The 19,106-nt window shown below is 42.4% G+C and overlaps 1 protein-coding gene across 1 annotated transcript; it reads right to left on the bottom strand.

Annotated features, from left to right (window-relative positions):
- Positions 1 to 13: 13 nt before the first annotated feature.
- On the bottom strand, positions 14 to 12,798 carry xkrx (XK related X-linked). The gene is made up of 3 exons (XM_075481700.1): positions 11,887 to 12,798; positions 6,200 to 6,459; positions 14 to 1,678 (listed from the first exon to the last, which is right to left on the bottom strand). Exons 1-3 carry the CDS (start codon positions 12,234 to 12,236, stop codon positions 813 to 815), a joined length of 1,476 nt encoding a protein of 491 aa, XP_075337815.1. The 5' UTR covers positions 12,237 to 12,798; the 3' UTR covers positions 14 to 812.
- Between the last annotated feature and the right edge of the window lie 6,308 nt (positions 12,799 to 19,106).

Below are 19,106 nucleotides of genomic sequence, written 5' to 3'. Positions count from 1 at the left end.
AAAAAAAAAGGTCTGGTTTTTTATTAATTTTTATTCAAGTCTCAAGTTGTACAATTATCAAGGCACTGTATGACAAACTGGGCCAAACATAAAAAAAATAAGCAAAGTGTTAAAGCACTTCAGTATAAAGTAGAAGCTTATTCGGCGTTAGTCTCGTTCAAGCAAAAATATTAAGATTAATTCTGACAAACCTCTTTGCTACAGAGGACACACACAGATATTCAACAACCATTTTCCAACAAAACATTCCCACCAACGTTTGACACCTGTTTGTGTTTCACTTGGTTCTTTCACAACACTAAAACCTTTTTTTTTTCCTATTCAAGGCAGCTGGACAGTGAACAATACAAGGCATTCATACCAGCAGTTGGGTATGAGGAAGATAAACCAATTCTGACCTTTTCTTGCCTTCCTGCTGAGTTTTTTTCTTTCTTTTTTGAAGTCTGATTAGTGCAGATGCAAACGTGTGCAAAAGGGCTTTCATGGATAAAATGGAAACCCTGAGAGGACGTAAACTGAGGGTGTTCTGGTCAGTGTTTCAGCCACTCCAAACACACTTGGCACATTTCCCTTACACCTGGCTCAGTGCTGCTCTCTGAACAGCGGCCTTTGTGCATCCCAGCGTATCTGGACATGCCACATTCTTTGGTAGGCTGGGGCCTCGTGGTGCCCTCAGTGTCTGTAGTAACCCTCCATAAAGGCAGCAGGAGTCAACATATATCTCACATATACCCTCTCAGAATCCTAAATTAGTAGTTTTGTGCACTTGAGAGAAAAAGGCAAATGTTTGATCCAAAAACATTAGATCGTTCTCAGGCTGCTTCCATTATCTCCTCAACATTCAACGTCTCCTGCTCTCTCGGGTGACTGGTGGGGTCAGGAGGTTGTGAGTTTTGAGGGTCTAGCAGCTGCAGTGGCTCCTCCGGCATCAGCACCATGGTGCCAGCTGTGGAGTACGAAGGCGGCAGGTTCGCTCGCCTCCCCTTCTCTTGGCGCCTCCCTCTACGGCAGCAGACGCAGTGCAGGCAGTCGTGGACGTTGTGTTTGAAGAGGCGCCTGCAAGGGTGGCAAAACTGGTAGAAGAGCAGCATGAAGAGCACGGCCACGCTGTAGCAGATCAGCAGCTGGACGACCAGCAGCGGAGCGCACACGTACTCGTAGAAGTCCGATTTGAAGAAGTACCAGAGCGTGATGAGGAGGAAGTTCTCAACGAAGCGTCCAGAGTAGTACAACGCCAGGCGGCCCCAGCCCTGCTTCTTCTCGATGAGGTCTCGATGGGTGAGGTCGAGCTGCACGGCCGACCAGCAGAAGACGTTGATGCAGGCGTAGAGCAGCGTGAACATACAGAGCACAAATGTGGTGCCCAGCTTTGAGAAGTTTTTCTCCACGTCTTCAGTCAGTGAGCCTTTTTTGGCCCAGAACTGAATCCAGGGGAGGAAGAAGAAGAAAAGCAGGTTGGCCATGCCGACAAGGATCATCCAGTGAGTGAGAGCTGTGCTGAAGAGGACGAGAGCAGTGACTCGGGTGGCAATCTCCAAGCCCCTCCACACTATCATGCACAGGTAAGCCGCAGGGCGCAGCCGCACCTTATAGTCGTCGTATCTGATCTGGATGGCCAGAACGTTGCACACAAGAGCTCCGTATGTGATGGAGATGAGGGTGATGATCATCAGAGCCACTGAGAACACAAACAGAGGTCATCTGTTAAGACTTTAAATCAACAGCAAGACAAAATCTCGAGCAAAGAGAACTTCATTCCCGACATTATGTTCATTTAGCATGGTCCACATTCAGAATCTGTAATAACTTTCACACCTTTAAAATGAAAAGTGTTTAATTTATTAAAGTATTATTATTCTACAAAAACTAAACTAGAATTCTGAAGCAGTTTGTGAAAAACTAAATACATCCCATGATTCATTAGCTTGTAGAACCACCTTTATTAGCAATAACTTGAAGTCATAATTTTCTGTCTGACGTTCTCAGTGTCTCACATCTTTTTTAGTTCCACTTTTCTTTACATTGTTGCTTCAGTTCATTGAGATTTGCGGATCTTCTTCTATGTTCAGCTCTCTTAAGGTCCTAAATCAGCATTTCCATCAGGCTGAGGTCCGGACTTTGAATAATAGCAGCACCTTGATGGGATTATTGTCCTGTTTCATGACCCAATTTCAGCCAAACTTTAGCCGTCACACATATGGCCCTTATATTTGAGTCTAGAGCACTTTGGTATAAAGAAGAGTTCATGGTTGATTAAATGACTGCAAGTTTGAGATGTTGCTCTTGTTTTTTTTTTTTGTAGACTCTCTGAACATTACACAGTTCGACGTCAGAGTTAACTTGCTGGGACGTCCACTACTGGGAAACCGTGATGTAAGACCTGATAAGGACTATAATAATTCGTTTGGAGAAAGTTCACATTTTCTCGGGTCACATCCTTCCTCTGCAGCAGCATTCAGATGACTTTCGGGAGAATTCTATCTTCTTATCAGCGGCTTGCTCAACTAAACCTGTTATAAATATGGGTGTGCTCAGACTTTCCAGTAAAACTTTACTCACTTAAAATCTTTATGATACGTGCAACAAAGCACGTGAACTCCGGGAAAATTTCAGAGGTCAAACAGTTTCAGAGGAGCAGTACAGAATCATAGCGCCATGCTCTGTGTCGTTGTAGGCAAGTATTTTGTCACATCCACAGCCTGTCGCGGCACCATTTTTAACTCAGTATCATCAAACTCCCATTTCTGTGCTTCACTGTTGGGACTCTATAAATATCTTAATCTGCACCTGGTTTGCAACAAACATGACAGTCATGATCTGAGCTAAATTAATTTATAATGGTCTCATCTCACCAAAGAGTGAACTCCCAACATTCATCAGGGTTGCTTTTATGTTGTCCTTCGCACCGTTTGAGCTGTCACAAACACTTTGACTTCCATTGATAGCACCTGTGCTAATTCTGAAGTCTTTGCCAGTCCATTTTATTTAGAACTAGCTTGTGTGATTGGCTCTCAGTGTGGCAGGACTACTGGTACTGTGGCTCAAGCTCTACCTAATTTTTTTTTTTTTTTTTACTCGTTTTCATGAGGACTCACAATCAGGTTCTCACAGTTTACGTGGTCATATTTTTCCCCTTCAGATGGAGACCCAGATGACGGGTACAAAAATGTGAAATTTCTCAAGTAACAGGTCATTTTTCAACATAGTTCACACATTTGGGCTATTTAAAAAAAATCAAATAAAAAAAAAAAATCACAAGTGTGGTTTCCTTTGAATGATCTCTCATTTTCTAACTTGTCTGGCAGCGATCAGAGGTGCAAAAAAGCATTGAAAAACACCAACTATATTCCATATTTCCAGAAATAATCATACCCGTGTTAAAAGAAATACAAAAAAAATTGGCTGGATTTTGAAATAAGATCCAAAAGACAACTTTACAAGCCATCCAACTACATTTTATATTATGTAGTGCCTGTTAAACTTTTATTACTTTACATATGCAGCACTTTTTCCCTAAAATCACACACCGATGAACATGAGAGACAACTCAACACTTGCCGGGGCTGCCGGATATAGCCACTGACCTTTTTGGTTGGAGAGTGAACACTCTACCGACTGATTCACCTAGACTAAATAAGTCTGGATAATGCAAAACAGGTCTAAAGAAAGTCATATCTAAATCAAGGAACCTTCCTTAAAAAACACTACAGGGATGAAGCCAGCTGACTCTGGGTCAGAAGATGGGTACCCCCTGAGCAGGTCGACTCTTTTTACAGGCCAGATACAGAAAGAAACGCCCGCATCCTGTGAGGATAGAGAGATATTGACATAGATATTGCAATAATGAACAAAAGCCTCATCAAAAGAGGGCTTAGCAGAAGTCTAAATTAACCCTCCAAATCAAAGTCTTATTTACCCACGAATTCAGGTTTGAGATTTATTGAGGCTCATACCTCACTGTATCAAACCAACAGTGAAACACGGTGGTGGGATTTTAAGCCAACTCCACCTCTACCAATGAGAGTCACTGCACTTTTCAGAGAAATGTCACATCCTCCAGTTTGCTCCTTCTGCACAGCATGAGTTGTACCATCGAGTCACAAGCGGCTCTTTGGAGCATTTTTGGGATAACGCAAAGCTATTTTTCACTAAAAATGCTGAGCCGATGTGATCATCTGTAAGGAAAAGTGTTTTATTTATTAAAAAAGTGAATAGAAAATAGATGCATGTTAAAGATCACTATATTTTCTAATTTATTGATCAACTTTATCTCTATGATCAAAATAATTTTACATAAGAACATGGCTCCAAGTACAAACACTATATTTTTTATTACAATATTCAAAATGGAAGAGGATTATTCTGGTCTTTTGATCTGTTCATTGTTAATGGAACTACTGGGAGGACTGCCATGAGTTTAATTACTCAAGATAAAAAATTCTTCTTCTAGCGCCATCATGAGGCCAAGGTTTTAGTTTGCCCTAAAAAAAACTGCAGTCTTTATTTATACAATCAAAGCACTGAGCTGAATGCACAGACACAGCAGCAGGCTGATGCTTTAAGGGAAACACAGACTGTAAATATTATCTTTCTGTAGCGTTTTTCTAGTGTTTCACTTGTAAGACATCTCTCAGAGCGAACAGCGCACAAAAACAAGCAAGTATTTAATCCTCCTTTTAAAAAAAAGATAAGTTACTGCAATGATTTTTAGCATTTTGTCAGTTGGAAAAACTGAGTATCACACCATCAGATGAGGTGCCTTAACATCTGTTTGGAAATATTTTTTAATATCACTTGATCAAAGAAAAATTCATAGATTTCAACTCACAAAAAAAAATTAAAAAAATAATAATAATAAAAAAAATAAAATAATCAGTCCTGGACTTACTGCCCCACTGAGGATTTACAGGTGAGGCAGAAACAATCTGTGGTAAATTGCCACATCTACAAGCAGAAAAGATATCACCACTTATTTCGCATGCATAGGAGATGTGCGAGGGTCGAAAAAGGCTGTGGAGTATCAGAGCAAAACTGCAGTTTGTCACTGAGCATAAAGGCAAATAACAGGTCTTTTGGAATAGTAGTCTGAGGGCAGATGAATCAGAGTTCAGGTTGTTTGGCTTCAGTAACAGTAAACATCTTTCGTGGAGACCAGAGACACTGTTTCCGGAGGGAAACGTACAGCGATGCATGGTGGAGGAGACATTGTGGTTTGTCACTGCTTCAGGGACAAAGCAGCTTGTTTTCACTGATTCAGCTGGGGTTTCTGCTCCACATCAAAGAGTGTTTGAACATCATGTTGGGCCATCTATCTAAAAAGGTCACCAAAGAAAGGTTCAAGAAGAAGAAATTGAGAGTTTGGAAAGCCCTTGCAATGCTGCGGGGGGCTTTAAAGCACATCGAGCACCTCTTACATCCAAGAACTACTTGGACTACAAAAGGACGAATATCTCTTTAGAAGAAATAGTTGGACAATTATTTAAACTGCCAATAAAAAGTCATTTCTGCTAGATGGGGCATACATGAGCTTCTGAGGCCAGGAATGCGCTTACAGTGCCCCCCATTAAGAGTTCCGCCTCTGCTCCTCAGTGTAAAATTCTAAAAATCAAACAATTCAAACGTGATTAAAGTGCAAATACCAAACTTTATGTTACAGCCTTCTCTCCTCATGTTGAACAATGGCAACTACAGACTCCAAATTGTAGAAGTAATCCTCGGCTATTTTATCCCAGTACCAATGAAGCAATGCAACCCACCTAAGTAATCAAACAGAGTTTCTACATGGTGGAACTGAAATGTATGAAAATGACTTTAACATAAAGTCTGGAATGAATTGTTTGATTTAGAATTGTCCCCTGAAGAGCAAAATGTGACTTTGTCTCAAACATCATGGAGGGCACTGCACTTTTACCACAGAAGAACATGAAAACTGTTTGTGTTACTGTTAAAGAACTTACTGGAAAAACTGATTCATGGTTGTGTTCATAATGATAAATGCCAAAAATGTAAATTTTTGTCTGTTTTAAATCTTCCATCGTGAGTTTCCCAATTTAAATACAGACTAAATGTTGCCAACCTCAAAGAATGTCTTCATTTTAACATTTCGGAGGCGTTTGCACCTTGGCAAAATAACTAAAAACCCAGATTCAAATCTGTCATAAAATTATTCTTAAAAACCCCAACCCCCAGTGCTTCTCACATCTTGTTGGGAGGATGTATTTCTCCTGGATGGTGGCATACAGCTGGAGCGTCAGCTGAGGTGTGGAGCCCAGGAAAGCCTGGATGACCGCGGTGCGCTTGAAGGCGTTCCTGTGCATGGCCAGAGTGCGCTCCGACTGGCCGATTTCCAGCTCCATGGGGGTCTGCTGCCCCTTCTTCAGGCGGATCTTTCTGGAGATGGTGACATAAGGCTCCTCCTGTCTACCTGCATTGAAATAGACCACCAGGGCTTCACAACACCTGAGGGAAAATGAGAGAGAAGGGGGTGAGACTGAAGTTTTTTGTCAACACCAACAGGGGGCAGTGCCGTATTGTGCTTAAGTTACAGGATATGACACAGGGGGGGGGGGGGGGGGGGGGTGTTATCAATGAGTGAATATACAGAACTTACAAAGCAGAAACATGAGTTTTAGAGGTTATGTGTTAGCAATCTGTTAGTTTAAGAACTCAAAATGTGACATTTATGTATTAGCCACTGACAAAATATTGATCTCAGAAATGTCATGTCATGCAGGGGCCCATTACAATGAGTTATTTCTTTGTAAATCAAAGCCAAACAGACACAAGCTCTGAAATGAGGCTCCAGCAGGTGAAGGAAAACACCGCTCCCCGAGGCCAGCCTGAGCAGATTAACTGAAAATCTCTGGGTGTGGCTCGCTCAACGTTTGCAAAGTAAAGGCTGTCAGTGTTTGGTCACAGGGGACAGCAACAGTATTCATTTAGAGTGAGCCAGGATTTGTTCATGAAAAGGGTTTCTGTGCCAAAAGTGCAGACTTTTTTCACATGAAAGAAATGTTTTGGCAAATGTTGACGATGGAGGGAAAAAAAAATAGAAAGAATAAAAACACGTAATGCAAATAGAACTCAGAGCCAAATGTTCAACAGCAAAACTACAGAAACTGGAAGAGCAGGTTTCCACTTACAAGATGTCATGGCAAACAGCGTAGTAACATTTGGGTGAAACTACCTGAAACACAAAATGCTGCACACGTAAGCGTCAGACACAACCACAGCCTTCTGGGGATTCCCACTGCAGCACTAAATCTAACATCAATGTGCTGGAATGCATGTTCAGACACTGTTGCTAAGACTTCTGGTAGCGTGGCAGCGGACCGAGTTTCCAAACTGGTCAAAGAACTGAGTTTGACCCGGAACAAATGTTGTCGTTACTCACTAGCGGGGGTCTTATCACACACATACTTGAGCTCTTTACACTAACAGCCACAGGCATCATTGTAGTCTACCACAGAATTACAGAGAAGGCACAAAAACCTGATTTACAGCCATCATTTGTTTGGGAATCTGGCAGGACAATAGGCTCAGTATGCAGTGTGAAAGTACTGAACTCCAGCCAGCGGGCACTTAGAAGTCTTTAGAATAACAGATAGGCAGACTGAATTTCACTTGGGGAAGGAAAAAAAAAAGCCAAGAGAATAAATATGCTGACTTTCATGGCCGAATCGTGTTGTAAGCGGAAACGCGTTCACTGCCATATTTGCAGCCTGCACTTGCAGTCTGTTCCCTCTGTGAGTGAATGCAGCAGTACTGTGACAAATACCACACAAAAGACCGCAAAAGATGCAAGAAACACTGGTATTCTCCGACTACGGGGCAACGGGATATATAGGAAATTTTTTCAGCAGCTCTTTAGCAAGAACATCCTGTTTTGGTCTCTCAGGATTACCCCATCAGGCTCACTGACTAGGTCTCATCACACCGTGAGGCCTGTAACAGACCACAAGAGGCTCTGCATGCTGAGACTGGTCCAAACAGGCAGGGTAATGATGTTGTTTTTCTCCATTCTTTAGCAAAAGGATCACATAGCCAAAAAGACAAGTCAATACAAGATCCACGAGACCTGTCGTCAAAGTGTTTAATGGTGAGGAAAAAGTCACATTATCTTAAGATGGATTGAAGCAGGATGCCAGATAGGTTCTAAAAAAAAAACATGCACAATGTATACAGTCATCTGTAAACACCACAAGTTGAAATTCCTCTTTTGATAGCAAATATGGTGTGATTGTGTGTGCAGCCGCAAGATCAGCAGTTACACCATCGTTCAGTCACACAGGAAACCTCCCATCTGAGCCAAGAAGCAGCAGAGGTGATTTGTTTGGGGCGAGAACATTACCAACAGGGCCCAGAGAGCCGGACTTTAACAACAACAACAACAACCCTCTAACTGCTGCTTTACAGTCTGAGACCTTACAACTGTGGAGCAGCTGAAACTACAAAAAGTCTTCATTTTAGAGATACGGACACTCAGACTAACAAACTATTTCATGGACAGTGCCGCTTTGAATCACCGGCACGTGCACCTGCTTTTGGTTTAAGGTGCTCGCCGTCTTTGGCGGAACCATCTCAGATTTTTCTGCTTCAAAAAAAAAAAAGTAAAAAAAGAAGCCGATTCCAGCTGTGTTAGAGCTGATCTCTGGAATTGATTTAACCCCTAAAAGCAAATGTGCATTTATAAGAAGACAAATAAACAAATGTAACTCCACTCATTTGCCTTATTCTAATGAAACAAGTGCACGCAGACCAGCTTAGAAGACAGTAAATAATGTGCTGATAAGGCTTATGATGGATAAACTGATGGTAGGGGCAGATATTTATCTGATGTGTCACACCGACGACTTTGCTCTGAAACTGACAAAATGTATTTACATTTAGGTTCAGTTAACCATCAAGCATCTTCTACAAATGACAAACTACCTGAAGAACCAACATTAAGTGTCTTGGTCAGGTTTTGGGGGCTTCCGGAGCGGCTTGCGTGCTCCTTGGTACTGACTCTACAAGTCTGCAGAGATCTACTGAAATCTAAACATTTCCCCTAATTTGGCGGTCTGATGATGGAGGTGGAGAGCGCCGTCCAACACGAGTTCAAAACCTGCTCAGCTGGGCTGAGATCTGTTGACCGTGAAAGCTAAAGCAGTCGCACTCATCGAACCATTCATTGAATCGTCATGCTCCATGGATGGGAACATCCCATTAGGTACAGAAACGTGTCCACAAACCACACCACCAAAGCAATTTCTGGCCATTTCCCTTATACTCCCTCATTACTTGTAAATAAATAGATATACTAGTATGGCACTAATCTGACATTTGCATTGCTATCGCACGCTTAAATTCAGGGTGTTCCATCATGAAACTGAACAAACAGTGCGGCAGGCTGTTCCGGCTCTGAGCATACATGTGATTGATCATGAGATCACATGAGAGCTGATCTTGAACGTCACTCCTGCGCCTCACTTTTGGTAGGAGGAAGCTGCTTAAGACCTCATCTGTCACCCAGCAGACTGTGATGAATAAGTTGGTCACATCTGGTGCCACCTGACTCTGACTTAAGGCTGCCAGCGTGAGTCGAGCTGTGGGTGGTCTATCCGACTGCTCCATGAGGCTTTATCTTTAAAGTGTTAATGAGTAATTCTAACCTTGAGGCTGAACCCCGGACACCATGACCTTGGTGCAGTTACAGTGGGAACTGTAAATGTGCAGGCAACTCTGGCGTGCAAGTACACGCACTCCTTTTTGTCCTGGTTTGTGAAGCCCTTTCTGACTCAAATGACATTCATCACAACTAGTTTATCTGAAATTACATCCAGTGAGCCTTGAATGACTTTATCTGTTTTTATTTGTTTTCATGACCTGTATTACACAAAGAACAGGCTCATTTCAGATCTGCTCGCTCAGCACTCACAGCAAGATCATTTCCTGTATTTTAAACGGCGTTACGAAGCATTTTTGCCTGTATCTTTCAAAAGAAACATCACACTCGGTATAATCTGGGCACACATTTTGAAAGCAGAATCCACAGATCAAACCAGTCACGGGCCTTTTGGTTTTACTTTCTTTAAGGCAGCAAACCTGCAGCTGAAGGCAAGACAGATTTTATTGACCTGTAAAAGAACACACCTCTCGAATAACTCCTACTACACCGTAAAATTCACCTCACCTCTGTTGACAAATCAAAGTTCAGAGGGTGAAACAGAGTAAATTTTTTAATTAGTCCACGTCTCCAGCCTTGCCTTCCTACACGAGTGACTGTCCTCCAAACAAGTATGTCAGCTGAGATTCAGCAGACATCCTCCCTCAACCTTCACCAACCTCTTCCAGGCTTGTAAGAGCGGCATCTTTCAAGACCTTTGGTCCCATTTCCAAGTCGATGCATTATTTCCAGAAACATTCCCTGCAACATCTACAACCGCCCTTCTGTCCCTGCTCCAGCTGATCCAGCCAGCTGTCAGAGGCCTCTGAGGCCTGAAGATGAGTTCCTACAAGTCATAACCACGAAGGATGCGCTACTGGGGCGGTTATCAGGGTGCTATTTGAGCGTAAACCGCAGTGGTTTCACATCAGGGAGACTTTTGTTCTGAGGTCCACCCCTGTTCAGCGCGCTCATTAACGTGGGAGGTCGTTATCTCTAAGTCTTACTTCCTGTAGGACGTCACGCTGCATAAGCTCTTGATCTGGAGTGATCCAGTGCAGAAGCACGGGCTCAAACAAAGTTACAAGAATGATAAAAATCAATCAACATTAAACTGCTGCAGCATCCGGTCAGCTCTGAAAGATCACTGCAGCATTCTACAGACATCTGTCTGCCAATAACCATCATGGTGTTAATGGAAAAGGGAAACAGAACATGCAGTTAGAATTAATTTAGCCCTCAACGTCCAAAAACAGTTTAAAAATCACACAATCTGATTCGTTTTTTTTATCCAAAAATAATCAAAAACTATAATCTGCTCTAATATTTTTTATTAGAAAGGACCATTTCAGGTAATGGGCTAACTGATTAATGTTTAAAAAAAGCCCTTAAAATGGAAACAGAGGACAGAGGTGTGGAAATGAACCAACAAGATAAACTGATTTTAAATCTCTTAAATAATTTGTGTGGATAAACACACGTCGTCATAAAGAACAGACGAACAAACAGAGCCTGCGGGCACGTGCACGTAAATGGCTCCATACTTGTGGTTATTTTATATTTAATAATGTTGCCATTTTGGTCCTTTTTAGTCACATTTTGATCCTTCCACGCTTCTTTGTACTCATTCTGTTCCACTTTGAGGTAATTTTGATTCTCTTTGTAATTGTTTTTATTTCATGTTTTGTGTGTCACGGTGGTCATTTTTTGTTTTTGTTTTGTGGTCAAATTTCTTGTTTAGCATCTCTGCACATTCTGGATTATATTTTATGACTACTTTTTTGCCATTCTGTGTCCTGCTGTGGCCTTTTGCATCTTCTTCATGGTTTCTTTGTGTCACATATGCCTACGGATCGTTTTAACATAATCTCTTTTAATGCATTTAGATTCTTTAAGGTGTTTTTTTTTTTCTTGACATGTACACCGCCTTTTCTTTCCCTCAGTGTGCTTATTAAACCAAAGTTTGGACACACCCATCCATTCATTTTGAATTAGTAGGTGTGTCCAAACGTTTAATTTGTAGGCTATTCTTTCTTTGCCTTTATGTCTGAGACACGATCTGGGCCCCCCTGACTCGTTGGGCCCCTGGGTGTGTGCCAGGGTTGTCCAATAATCTATCCACGCTAATCACCAAACCTTTATCAATAAAAAAATGACCTGCAACTAAGCAGGGCGTAAAAAAAGTGTAAGAAATGCTCCTTTTCTGAGCCTCTGTGCTCCTCCACCGGACCCTCACCTACCGGATAACGGGGCCGAGTAGCAGCAGGTGCAGAAACAGGACCAGAGGCCGGTCCCCACCCAGGTCTCTGTGGATGAACGTCAAAGTTAACTGAATGAGCACGGCGGGCAGCAGCATGAAGGTGATGGTGAAGCCCATCCAGATGACGTCGTTGTTCTTGCGGTACGCGCCGCACAACACGGCGGCGGTGAGGAACTCGGCCAAGTAGAGCATGGTGGCCAGCACGACGCTGAGCGGGGGATGGAGCCGTCTGTGGTTGATCACCAGGACGACCCCGTTCTCCACCACCGAGGAGCGCCGATCCATGTCCGTGATCTCCCTGTCCTGCTCCTCCATGGCCACCTCGCCCATGTTGGTATTGTTGAGTTTGCCGTTTAAGCCACGCGGCTTGAAAGCGCTGTATATCACTCTTAAAGCGAACTCTCCTTAAAGAAAATATCACTTTTTGTACATTTTCCCTCTACTCCGCCGTCTCTCCCAACTTTCCACCAACTGGATCATTGCTTGTTTCTCACCATGATCAACCCCAGTCTTCGGCTGGGTCACAGCTCCCTTGCAGGCACACAATCGCCACTCTCAGAGGGTTTGATTTACCGAGGCGTTGCCGTCCTGTCTGGCCCGTTTAATGCCGGGTGAACCACCTGAACGTCGGCATTGATCTCAGCTCGGGATCGGGAAAGTTCAGCCTTGTATCGCACTCAATTCCGCTGGTAGTCCACGCAGGCCGCCTTAACCCACACTTGGAAGTGATTTGAGGCATTAATAAGCTCGTTTGTCGCTGGCTATAAACACACCAAGACGTCTGACAGCGAGTCACTGGTTTCTGGTTGTTTCAGAGTCGGCACACTTGCTGGCGATGTCAGATGGTTAGTGTTTTTAGTGTTGATCAAACAGCTGTGTCAAGTCAGCCAGAAAAGCAGAGACCTGCACCGGATATGACGGTTCATTTCAAAATAAGAAAAGAGGTTAAAGGGATAGTTCGCCTCTTTTGACATGAAGCTGTATGACATCCCATATTACATAGCAATCATTTATGAACATTGACTTACCCCCTGCTGTGTCCTCTTAGCCGAGTTCCAGCCTCGTTTTGGCGTTGACGAAGGTAGTTCCGGCTAGTTGGCTGGGGTCCCGAAAATAAAGGGTTTTGCTTCTCAAAACAATATGCGTTCAAAAGAGTAGGTAATACGTTTGCATCTCAAAAAGTCAGACCTCACAATCGCTTGGCGCTATTTCTCTCTACCTTCGTATCACTACGGGCTGTGTAAACCATGCAGAACGAAGTGCAGACCGAGCAGTAAACACCGTAACAGGTGCGGCCATCGCTAGGTGACTGAACGCATTGATATGAAGGGAGGCAAAAATAGCGCCAAGCGATTGTGAGGTCTGACTTTATCTGGCTAACGATTTTGTGATGCAAACGTATTACTCTTTTGAACGCATATTGTTTTGAGAAGCAAGACGCTTTATTTTCGGGACCCTAGCAAACTAGCCGGACTACCTTCGTCAACGCCAAAACGAGGCTGGAACTCGGCTCACAGGACGCAGCGGGGGTAAGAAAATGTTCTTAAATGATATTGCTAATATGGGATGTCATACAGCTTCATGTCAAAGAGGCGAACTATCCCTTTAATATAGCATTAAGAATGATAGGTTCAAAAGGTGTTTTGAATAGCATTTACTCAGAAACAAAGCAGCAGTTAAACTCATGGACGGCGGTACCATGGAAACTCAATCTGAATTTGTAATGTATCTTTAGCGGAAAAACACCCGATTTTGCTTCTTGCGGCGCCCTCCATTGGTATATACATTTAAATTCAAACTATCGAGAGAAAAAAACTCAATTTAAAAAATGTTTAAGGAAGAGAAACAGAACAACAGTTTAGCAATTTACTTGAAGATGAATAAGAAAATGCAAAGTTGACGTCATACGTCGGTTTGTTTGGACGCCATGTTATATTCTTTTGTATGTACTGTCTAACTTCAATATAGTCTTTTTAAGCTCAAACTGTTTAATTACCCTCATATATAATATCCAAATCAATTTATTATCTTCTTAACCACATAATAAACTGTAAAAAAAAAAATCACTTTATTAATGAGTTTCAATATGAAAACAAATCTTCATTATCAATCTAGTAATTAATGCAATCCACTACACCGGACTTCATACAAAACACATAACTGAATCAATTTGGTAGTATTATAATTTGTTTCCGTCAGGGCTGCCCTTTGTCACCGATTCTGTTCATAATTTTTATGGACAGAATTTCTAGGCGCAGCCAGGGCGTTGAGGGGGTCCGGTTTGGCGACCTCAGAATCGGGTCTCTGCTTTTTGCGGACGATTTGGTTCTGTTGGCGTCGTCAGGCCGTGACCTTCAGCTCTCACTGGAGCGGTTCGCAGCCGAGTGTGAAGCGGCTGGGATGACCATCAGCACCTCCAAATCTGAGACCATGGTCTTCAGCCGGAAAAGGGTGGAATGCTCTCTTCGGGTCGGGAATGAGATCCTTCCCCAAGTGGAGGAGTTCAAGTATCTCGGGGTCTTGTTCACGAGTGAGGGACGAATGGAACAGGAGATTGACAGACGGATTGGTGCGGCGTCTGCAGTGATGCGGGCTCTGCACCGGCCCGTCGTGGTGAAGAAGGAGCTGAGCCAGAAGGCGAAGCTCTCGATTTACCGGTCAATCTATGTTCCTACCCTCACCTATGGTCACGAGCTGTGGGTAGTGACCGAAAGAACGAGATCGCGAATACAAGCGGCCGAAATGAGTTTCCTCCGCAGGGTGTCTGGGCTCTCCCTTAGAGATAGGGTGAGAAGCTCGGTCATCCGGGAGAGGCTCGGAGTAGAACCGCTGCTCCTCCGCATCGAGAGGAGTCAGATGAGGTGGCTCGGGCATCTGGTGAGAATGCCTCCTGGACGCCTCCCCGGTGAGGTGTTCCGGGCCCGTCCCACTGGGAGGAAGCCCCGGGGAAGACCCAGGACACGTTGGAGAGACTATGTCTCTCGGCTGGCCTGGGAACGCCTCGGGGTCCCCCCAGAAGAGCTGGAGGAAGTGGCCGGGGACAGGGACGTCTGGGTCTCTTTGCTCAAGCTGCTGCCCCCGCGACCCGATCCCCGGACCAGCGGAAGATAATGGATGGATGGATGGATGGATGGATGGATGGATAATTTGTTTTATTTAATTAATTAGCCAAATATTTTGTTGTTAGGGACCTGATTTTGGTATAATATTGGCTTTTAATTTAGCAGATCTTGCATTCAGGTGTGCAATTCTATTACTCCTGAAAAGGTCCATTTTCTTTCTCTTAATTTTTTTCATCCATCTCCTCTCTTATCCACCAGATGTGACCACTTTCAGCCAAACAAAGCAACATTCAAATGGGAGAACATTCCTCACAAGATGGTGTTCCCATCCCAGCACACAACATGGTGGGACCTATCTTCACATTCTCACAGGATTACCCATCAGTCTTTGTGGCTCGCTTTAGTTCCAAAGCAAAAAAAAAAAGGGAGCCTCCTATATGTTTTGTCATAGTATTTAATGTTAACATTATTGATGTGATTTAAGCAGCACTAACACTCTGGAGACATTGCGGGATGTTTTGAATGGAGGAATTTTTTTAAGAAAAGCTGACACCTTTTGAGTTCAAAATACCCTTATTTCAAGATCACGAGTTGTTTATTCTGCTGAGATCACAAGGTGATTTTGGTTTAGCTTGAAAACGAGTGGTTCTTGCATTGACACCTTATTTCATTGTTCACTATCGCTGTCATAACATTTGGGGAGGATCAGTAACATTAAGTTAAGGCATGCGTGTATGATTCTGTCCACTGCACTGAGTTCAGCAAAAGTAAGCTCCTGTGCACATACAGCGGTGTCTGTGGACATAAGTAAGTTCAACTCCAGCTTAGCTGGTAGCTGGCCAACAGGAGATCTCACTGTTTGTGGTGATGAGAAAACCAACTTTAAAAGGTGGAACTGAAAAACTATATTAACCTATTATTTTTCAGAAAATACCCCTTATTAAATAGAAAACACTGACATCATGTAACCTTAATTACAAAAAATCCCAACTTAATATATAATGACAATGACAATTAATGATTATGACAATTACCACTACAAAAACTAGCATTGATGTCTTGACACAATGAGATAATTAACTTGTGATCTTGAGAAAATGTTATTTTAAAAAGTTTTTCAAGCATGGCTTCTCTGGGCTTCCGTACATGGTCAGCAAGTACAGAGTAATGTTTATGCACAGTGTTGAATGGGACTCAGCTATGGATTCTCCAACAGTTCAAATTAGCTGTCGTGGCTGATCAGTTTGGGAAAAATTAAAAGTGTATCTGCTAACTTCCGTGAAGCATTTGGTCTTGTTTAAGATTGGAAAACTCTCGTCAAACTTTCTTAACTGTCTTGGCTTTGATCAGGCTTATCAGACAGAGAAACTTTTACGTTCTTGCTTGCCCCTCCTGGTGAATAAATGAAGAAGCCTGTATATAAAGTTTTGATCTGGGGTGAATTACACCCATTTGAAGCATAAGTCTGTTTCTGCCTTTGCAGCTATTGATCTTACAAACCCTCTGGTTGGCAGACTTAACTTGAGGACTATTTTTCTGTTCTGTCTAAATGTAGACGGCACTCTTCACTGGAATCAAGTGACTTGGCAGGAGAGATTTTTAACATTCCTCACATGCCTCAAGTGTAATTATCAAAGTAGTTTTTGTTCAATACATTTTTTGGTAGGTTGTTTTTTTTTTCAGAATTTTTTTTCAGTCCAGATTGAGATGGTCCATGGACTACTTTTGGTCCTTGTGCTGGATTTTCGCCATATTTTGAGCAGTGTAGATACATAATTTGATGTAAATGTTGTGCAAATATGACCCTGCTCATTAGTTGCTTGTCAGCTTTTCAGCCAGTTCTGACGGGCTGTGACGGATGAATATATTCGTGAATCCAAAATTCATTACCTCTTTGGGTCTTGGTCTGCACAGGCAGAACATGCAAACTTTACACAGAAAGACAACAGACAGAACTGAAACCAGGATCCTTCTTGCTGTGAGGTGACTGCTAACCACCACCACACCACCATGCAGCTCTCCCACAGTAGTAAAAGAAAAATGTAAAAAGGTGTTTATTGTCCTTGTGAAAACCAAAATCCTAGAGATGAATTTACAAATACTTTACAAATTATTAACAGACGTACTGTATATTGTACAGAATCAGTGAAAAACTAATTTTTTAAGCCATGTATTAGAAATAGAAATAGAAAAAAGAACATTGAATTGAGTGGTATTGGAATAGTGTATAAATAAAGCTGACATAAGGGCTATTTACAACTCTGCATGTGATATGATGCACAGGTTACTGAGTATTGCTCTTACTAATAGTGCGTCAGTTACTTCTAGTGGAAGTTGAGGTCAAAGCTGTAAAATCAAATGAACTTCTGGGTTACTCAAAAATAATTAGAACGCGAAAAAACTAATTGAAATGAGAGGAACACAACATATTTTTAAACTTAATTCTCTCTGGACTCCTACTGAGAGTCGCTAATTTTAGAAAATACTATCAGAAATGCACCACAGCTTTGTCACACACAGTCTTATCCAAAAGAAAGCACCGTGGAGGGCAAAGCACGGAGAGATCAGTTTCTCTTCATTTCCATTTTTAGTTTCAGCCGGCATGGCGGGGCGGGGCTGGCCTTGTTATAGTGACTCACAAGCCTCGGAGCGGAGTGTGGACAGGTGCAGACAACAAACAGAGAGCCAACTATTAGATTTTCACTCTGTCCTCTCATTCACTTCCTCAAAGATATTGACTCATGTATCATATTTATTAAGAACACACGCAATTTACATGACATTAGTCAATTCTTTTTGCTCAACTACTAACTGAAATATGTGTGGTCTGTGTTGCAAGGTGCATGTTAGATCCACAAACTGTGGTGGCATCGCCAGCATTTCCACTGCAGAACCTTTTCAGCTTTGATTTTACTGTAATGTCCACTTGAAATACAAAACAAAGGGAGTTGTTCTGTGTATGTTTTACCATCAACAGTTTCAACACGCATTACTCAAAACATGATGACCTCTTCCTGTCTAATCAGATCTCTTCTTTGTGCGGAGGTCAGCACATTGTACGAGGCCTTGTCATTATTAATGCATGTGTTTGGTGAAACAGTGGCGTGGGTCAGTGACTTCAGACTGTAGACTGTGTGTCTGTGAAAGCCGGAGGAAGTACAAGACATAAACCTCATTATGTAAGGCCAGGCATGCCCTGGGCTATCCACTGTGTTCCAAGTCTGTCAGGTCACAGTATGGCCACACTGCTCGTCTGTTTCAAACTCTTAACAGGGAGCTGAAGTCGACAACATGCTCTCCTTTTGTTTTGACATATTTTGACAAGAAAACTTTTGCAGGCACACATGTTTATTTGACTTTCTGCTGAGAGAATGTGAAGATTAACACCACTCAAAATTGTACAGTAAACATGGGGCTGCAACCAGCAGCTGGTTAGTTTAGCTTAGCACAAAATGTGAAATTGGAACAACAGTTTTGCTTCATCCAAATACATAATAAATTATATAGCTCCCCTGAAATACTACTGGTGTGCAGAATTTTTGTTACATTTGAGTAGACGGACCATCTGGTTCTGCATTTTATGTCCTTAGGCTAAGCTAACTGTCTATATGATAAAGCTCTTGACCGTAGCGTTATCATGCAGGCACAAACTATTTCAGTGTTCTCATGTCTCTCATTCAGGAAAGACGATGAGTATTTACCAAAAGAATTCTTTTAACATTGATATTCTAAATCAGTGAATGCGGCGTAGCCTAACAGTAACATGTTGCAACATTAGCAGCTGGGGATGTCTGAAACACATTTGCAATGTGGAGAATGCGAATAAACAGTCGTGTGGTAATCAACCACTGCTGTTTTTTCTCTGTGTGTGTGTGTGTGTGTGTCTGCGTGTGTGTCAGCTGACGTAGGGCTATGTCCAGAGTCTAGGATGCGTTTACTCAGCAGTGGAAGGCAGTGTCTGATTGGATGGGGGTTTAATGACATAATGAGATAAAGCCTAAACTGTTCCAAGTCTCTGAAATATGTCACTACATATTGATTTTCCATTTGCGTTAAGGCTGCAGAACCTCTTAAATTCACTGAATTTATTCAACAGATTTTCCTGCATAATAATTAAATAATGAGTAACATGGGTTGG

The sequence above is a fragment of the Odontesthes bonariensis genome, chromosome 13 (genome assembly GCF_027942865.1).
Source record: "Odontesthes bonariensis isolate fOdoBon6 chromosome 13, fOdoBon6.hap1, whole genome shotgun sequence".
NCBI classification, from domain to species: domain Eukaryota; kingdom Metazoa; phylum Chordata; class Actinopteri; order Atheriniformes; family Atherinopsidae; genus Odontesthes; species Odontesthes bonariensis.
This window is presented reverse-complemented; position numbering and strand designations above follow the sequence as displayed.